This window comes from Thecamonas trahens, assembly GCF_000142905.1.
Source record: "Thecamonas trahens ATCC 50062 unplaced genomic scaffold supercont1.8, whole genome shotgun sequence".
Classification (NCBI taxonomy): domain Eukaryota; order Apusomonadida; family Apusomonadidae; genus Thecamonas; species Thecamonas trahens.
The window spans coordinates 35,151-41,692 of NW_013657672.1; the positions used below are offsets into that span (position 1 = coordinate 35,151).

Consider the following 6,542-nt stretch of genomic DNA (forward strand, 5'->3'; position numbering starts at 1 on the left):
CACATAGGAGAAAAAAAAAAAAAAAAAAAAAACAAATAAAAAAAAACAAAAAAAAAAAAAAAAAAAAAAAAAAAAAAAAAAAACATAGGACGCGCGCCCAAAATAAGGATCCTACCGCGACCTCGGGGCGGGAATCTCGTGTGTGTCGTTGGCAGACATGGTCGAGTGTTGTGTGTGCGGGAGAGAGAGGAGAGTTGCGGTTGCGATGTTAGTGGAAGCGGTAGTGACAGAGGTGAGCAGTGGAAGGGACAGGACGGGGTGGTTGCCAATGGAAGACGATCGAAGCCATTGGAAGTTGTGTGGGTTTTCGAGAGAGGGGATGGAAACTATTTTGAATCTAGTTTTTCTCGGCGAAGATCGTATCCACCGTCGAAAAGTCACAGCCACCAACGCGAAACGAGACTGTCAACAGCGACGTAGACGTGACTGCTACGAGTCGTTAACACCCACGGCCGGCGGAGCGAAGCGAAGTGGGTGGCGTGCTACTTTGTTAAGAGCTCTGATGGCGTGGACACAGTCGGAACCGACCTACTCTTTTGATGGCGCGACGACGGTGACGACCGGCGCCCGTGTACAAGCAAACCACCGTGCTAATGGGCACGATGTAGTGAGTCAGATGTGCGGTCCGTCGAACCGTTGAGCCATCGAAGCGACCACTCGGGCCGACAACCAAAAGCAGCTCACATGTTGCAGCGACTGGTACGAGTCGATTCGGTGGGCTGTGAACAGCTGTGAACACGTGCTATTCACAGCCGACGGAATCGACAACCTGAGCAGTCTTTTTTCGCAGGAAGGCTGGTTCTCACAGCACTGTGGTAGACACGGTAGGGGTATTCCCTTCTCTCGAGAAGACATCTGAATGGACCATATGTAGGCGGTGGGTAGGGATGGGCTTTGTGTGGCGGTGGTGGTGGTGGTGGTGGTGGTGGTGGCGTGTGGGGCCGTCTGCGAGGCCGTGTGGGTGTGAGGCTTGGAGAGCACTTACAACAGCGACCGAGGGACGGGCATGGACATGGGCATGGGCATGGGCACCTGAACTGGACAGGCACGCGAGAACGAGTACCCTTATGGTGCTGGTGCTGGCCTGCATGATGGTGCAGGCGCTGTGGGTTGACACGGTAGGCGCGGCAACAGTGACAGTGACGACAACGGCCGAGCTGACCAACGCCATCAACAACGCTGCTGCGGGTGACGTCATTCAGCTGCAGGGCGGGACGACATTTGCGTACTCGGGCATGACGCGGATCACTTGCGATGCAGATGGCACGGCCGCAAACCCGATCACGGTCCAGGGCCTGTCGGGCTCCAAGCTGACGTGGAGCCACACGTCGAACTACATCGAGGGCTTTGTGGTCGAGGGCAAGCACTGGCACTTTCGCGATCTGGACATCCAGGGCCTCTGCACCTCGGCCAACCATCGGTACTGCGAGCATGCCTTCCACGTGGTCAAAGACGCCGACTTTTTTGTCCTCCGCGACTCCAAGGTCGTCGACTTTAACGCGCAGGTCAAGCTCAACGGCGCCGGGCCCAACACCAACACGTTCCCGGACGACGCCCTCTTCCTCAACAACGAGATCTATGACACGGCGGGGCGCGCCACTTCGAACCCGGTGACCAAGTTCAACATTGATGGTGGCTACCGCCACGTGGTCCGTGGCAATCTCATCTACGACGGCCAGAAGCTCCAAGGCAACACCGTATCGTACCAGACGTTCATCAAGTCGAATGCTCAGTTTGGTGTGTACGAGGACAACCTCATCATCTGCTCTCGATTCCACACCGGCGGCGTCCGCATCGGCATGTCGTTTGGCGGCGGCGGGACCTCGCCCGACTCGATCTGCATGGATCTTACGTGTAACCCCGAGTCGCGCGATGGCATCATGCGCAACAACATCGTCGCCAACTGCAACGACGTTGGCATCTACCTCAATGAGGCTCGCGACACCAAGATCTACAACAATCTCTTGTTTGCCACCAACGGCATCGACGTCCGCTTCGCCACCTCGACCGCCGACATCCGCAACAACATCGTCGCCGGCGGCTCCATCCGCAACCGCAACGGCGGCACCTCAACAACCTCGGCCAACTGGATCACCACGCCCGCCAACGCGCAGACCGCCTTTACAGACCCGGACAACTACGATTTTACTCTCTCGACCGACACATCGCTCCGCTCTAGCTTTATCGACGCCGGCGAGGTCGTGGCCGAGGTGACCACCGACTACTGCGGCCGCACATGGACAGCTCCCCGCGACATTGGCGCGCTCGACTACTCGCGCGGCCCATGTGATACCACCGACCCCCGCAACGTTGTCGTGCCGCCCTCGCCACCGCCATCACCGCCGCCGCCCTCGCCCTCGCCGTCGTCATCGCCCTCGCCGCCGTCGTCGCCCTCGCCGCCATCATCACCCTCGCCGCCATCGTCACCCTCGCCGCCGTCGTCACCGCCGCCGCCACCGCAGGGCGGCGCCACCGCTGGCGCTGTCGACCAGGCTACTGCGCCCAACTCGGATTCGGGCACAGGCTCGACCGTCGCCGTTGTCGGCGCCAGCATCGGAGTTGTCATCCTCTGCCTTGTTGCCGTCGTTGTAGTCCTAGTCGTCCGCTCCCGGCGGCAAGGCTCGTCATCTGCCGAGTACAAGGCCGACGACGGCATGTCTTTCGAGCTTGCGTCGGCCGAGCCCTACACGCACAGCGCCTCGCTGCCGCCCACGCCTGCTGCGCGGCCGATGGCCGCAAAGCCCAAGCCGCTGCCCAAGTCCGGAGCTGATCCGCTGGCGCCCAAGCCGGCTCCCAAGCCGCTCCCGCCCAAGCCGTCCCAGACTCGCCGGATGAAGTTTGAGTTTACCGCCGGCGCCGACGACGAGCTCGCCCTTGCGGCCGGTGCAGAGGTCCAGATCATCGAGGAGTTTGATGACGGCTGGGCCGCCGCCTGCTCGGTCGCCACCGGCGAGCGTGGCATCATCCCTGTGGCCTACCTCGAGTGAGCCGACTAAACCCAGCTCCCTTTTCTCACCCGCCGTGCAGTGTCGAGATGAGCGTGATCTCGTCGCCCGGAGTCACAACAGCCTCGTTCTCGCCCAGCAGTGCCCAATCGGCGTCGTTGATGAGAACGAGAATGCCCGGACGGACCTCACCATCAAGCATAAGCATGTCTCCACGATCCTTGGCCACGAGCGTCTCGCCCATCAGCTCGTTCAGCACCTCGATCAGCCGCACGTTGTCTGTCTTGGCCATGTGCACGCTCACCTCGCTCGCGCCACCAAACAGCACATCAAGCCCGCCGCTGCAGCGCCCAGCCCCACATCGCCAGCCGGATCCATTGTCGTCGACAACGATGAGTTTGCGACCGTCCCTCTCCTTCGCTCGCCCTCGCTCGCCCTCTTGCTCTTCCACTCTCCCGCCCGCTACCATCCATCCACACACCCCACGTACGACAAGTGTACAGTCACGTCCATGATGTGTGCCTATGCGGATGGGTAGCCCTGAGAATAAAGTGACGAGCCAGAACACGAGCGTCCAAGTCGAGTGCTCGAGCCTACGACGTGAGCAGTGGTTGGTGGGCAGCGCCCGGTACGCCGCCACGCCCACTCCTGACCTCATCCGGGCACACCTGCGACTTGATGCGAAGCTGTCTTCTACAACTCCTAGGCGCCATGTTCCACACTGCCAGTGCATCACGGGATCGTCACCATCGAAGCAGAGATCCAATCTTGCGCATCCGTCGTGCTTCTCTCCCCAACACCGAGCATTGGAGACTTTGATCTAGTCTTGTACCCACCCACACTCTTTCACAGCCACCGATCCCGATCCGATCCCGTGCCAATCATACTCTTCCGACTCGATCCAGCCTATCATATCACCTAGATCAAAGCCGATGGCGACAGACAATGGTCAAGAGCGTGGCAGACGTTGACAGGCCAGCCCGGCCGACACGGTCACCACCTCAACACACACAGAGCTACTGGCACCACTCGACTCTGCCAGCGTCGTCTGTCTCACCCCCCCCCCCTCCACCCCCTCCACCCACACCCACCCATCCACCTCTACCCACATACATACACGCATACATAGGCATGCTTCGGTTCACACTCATCCACCGCGTGTCTGATGGCAACCCTCTGTGTGAGACCATTGACGAGGGTGACCGAGTACGTGACAAGGACCGAGGCAGGGGGGGCACGCACACACACACACACACATACATACATACATACATCATACATACATACACATACATACATACATACATACACATACATACATACATACATACACACACACATGACACATGAATCTAGTACAGTGGTGTGGTACAGGGTCACTCACATGGTTTGCCTCTCTCCCCTTCCTCCCCGCGAGGGAACAGACGGTGCAAAAGACGCTCGCGCAGTGCAAGACGGATGCAAAGGCAGTGATGGCAAAGCTGGGCGGATCAAACTCGGGAGGCGTTGGGAGCTACTCGGGAGGTGCCACGAGCAAGACTTCTGATCAGCATGGGAGTGTGGATACGAGAAAGGGCTTCTGCTTCCACTACCTTCGCCGGGATGACGTGGTGTATCTCACTTGCGCAGACAAGGGCTTCAAGTCTGAGCTCGCCCTTCACTTTCTCCACACTGCTGCTGATGACTTTGCTGGCCGTTATCCTGCCACTGCCGTAGCCGACGCCATGCGCCCGTTTGCTTGCATCGACTTTGAGCCGACGCTCGCCAAGGCGCAGACACGCTACAACCGCGACGCGGCCGATGGCAACCCGCAGAATCAGCAGCGGATCTCAGAGATGGAGGCCATCAACTCGGAACTCTCCGAAGTCTCGCACCTCATGTCACAGAACATCGAGGACGTCCTGCTCCGCGGCGAGGGCCTCGACTCGGTCTTTGAAAAGTCGCAGCGCCTCCGCCACTCTTCGTCCAAGTTTGCCAAGCAGACCAAGTACCTCAACTGGCTGGCCAAGTGGCGGACCTACGGCCCCTTTGCCGCCGTCGCCGTCCTTGTTTTCTTCTTCATCTACATTCGCATGTATTGGTTTTAGCACCCGCCGCCAGCGGCTAGCTTTGGCTGCAGACTAGGCTTCTTGCTGCTGCTCTTGCCACTTAGATCTCGCGGTACGCATCGGCGCTCTGCTTGACAAGGAACGCCAGCCCGGTCGACGCAATGTACAGCATGCCCGCAATGAAGCAGAAAAAGTACGAATACGAGGCATGGAGCGACACTTCCTTCGACCCAAGATTGATCTTCTGCTTGTACGACTCGCTTCCGTACACGATGCCGGCGTACAGAATCCACGCCATGGTCCCTGTCGCCGCCGCAAAGCCCGAGCCCGCCAGCAACGCCAGCGCACGCAGCGCCGGCGTCAGTCCGGGAATGGCAATGTCCACAATCATCAGCCCCGCAAGCGCAGCAGCTGCCACACCGCCCAGCAGTGCCATGATCATGAACGCCAGCGTCGCAGATCCGCCCGTCTTGAACGGGTTCGTCACCTCCTTGCCGTTCTGCAGGTACGTCTTCTTCTCGTACTTGTCGCTGCACATCCACGCCCATCGCCCCATCCATGAGTCAGCGAACCCGCTCCATCGTTCCCCGCCTTTGGATGCCATGCCGCACATGCGTGCCTGCCTCACCCATGCCTCCATCCACTGCGTGACCACGACCGCCTCCACACCATGCCACCTGTTGGTGCCACACAGGCCAGGTAGCAATCGAGACGCGCCTTGATGCACAAAGCTGCATCACCACCTCGAATCATGCCTGTGCTGCCTCTGCCTCCATCACGCGGCATGCGGTCGAACGCTTTCGCCAAACTAGCACATGACCGACAATCACGCAGGCCGCCAGCCCCTCCCATGTCCACACCACGAGCACCACCAGCATCACCTTCAGCCTCCACACACTTCCACATCCCTTCTACTACCATACTCAATCTGACAAGCTCATCACTTTGCATGACGTTCGTAGAGCTGGTTGAAGTGCATGGCGACCACGAGAGGTTCGGCTCTAAAAAAAATCCACCAAATGACCTTTGCGTGACAGGAGTCCGGCCAGAAGGCACGGAAAGGAAGGACCAGCGGGATAGACTGGTGGGAAGTGGAGCGGAGAAAGGGCGGGAGGGAGGGCGAGAAGGAGGGGGGGAGAGAGGGGGGGGGGGAGGGGGGGGGAGGGGGGGGGGGGAGTACGTACCAGCTCTTGCTGCCGCCAATCTTGGCGGTATCCTGGCAATACTTGGAGAGGCCATACTCAAAGTGGACGTCCGAGTCCTTGTACTCGGCCCAGCCAAGGGTGGCCATGGCGATGATGGAGAGCAGAATAGCTCCGGCGAGGCAGCCCGTAAGGGCAAGGAGCTTCGGGTTGAGGTTCATCACTGCTATGTTCTAGCGTGGCGTGAGGTGGTCGCCAATTGGTTGGTCTGCTGCTGCTGCTGCTGCTGTCGCTGTCGCTGTCGCTGTCGCTGTCGCTGTCGCTGTCGCTGTCGCTTCGCTTGTGTCGCCGTCGATCTGCCCGCCGCCGTCGATCTGCCCGCCGCCGTGCCTCCTCCCCACCCCCCT

General features: G+C 59.7%; 4 protein-coding genes across 4 annotated transcripts; 2 read left to right on the top strand and 2 right to left on the bottom strand.

Annotated features, from left to right (window-relative positions):
• Nucleotides 1-1,067: 1,067 nt before the first annotated feature.
• AMSG_01985 (uncharacterized protein) lies at nt 1,068-2,987 on the top strand (the record flags this gene model as incomplete). The annotated part of the gene is made up of 1 exon (XM_013905564.1): nt 1,068-2,987. One exon carries the CDS (start codon nt 1,068-1,070, stop codon nt 2,985-2,987), a length of 1,920 nt encoding a protein of 639 aa, XP_013761018.1.
• On the bottom strand, nt 2,829-3,544 carry AMSG_01986 (uncharacterized protein). Its single transcript, XM_013905565.1, has 2 exons — nt 3,436-3,544; nt 2,829-3,286 (listed from the first exon to the last, which is right to left on the bottom strand). Exons 1-2 carry the CDS (start codon nt 3,456-3,458, stop codon nt 3,013-3,015), a joined length of 297 nt encoding a protein of 98 aa, XP_013761019.1. The 5' UTR covers nt 3,459-3,544; the 3' UTR covers nt 2,829-3,012.
• Nucleotides 3,545-4,014: 470 nt separating this feature from the next.
• Nucleotides 4,015-5,195, top strand: AMSG_01987 (vesicle transporter). Its single transcript, XM_013905566.1, has 2 exons — nt 4,015-4,151; nt 4,370-5,195. Exons 1-2 carry the CDS (start codon nt 4,077-4,079, stop codon nt 5,030-5,032), a joined length of 738 nt encoding a protein of 245 aa, XP_013761020.1. The 5' UTR covers nt 4,015-4,076; the 3' UTR covers nt 5,033-5,195.
• AMSG_01988 (uncharacterized protein) lies at nt 4,980-6,382 on the bottom strand. The gene is made up of 2 exons (XM_013905567.1): nt 6,178-6,382; nt 4,980-5,523 (listed from the first exon to the last, which is right to left on the bottom strand). The coding sequence occupies exons 1-2, from the start codon at nt 6,354-6,356 to the stop codon at nt 5,094-5,096; spliced, it is 609 nt and encodes a 202-aa protein (XP_013761021.1). The 5' UTR covers nt 6,357-6,382; the 3' UTR covers nt 4,980-5,093.
• Nucleotides 6,383-6,542: the final 160 nt, after the last annotated feature.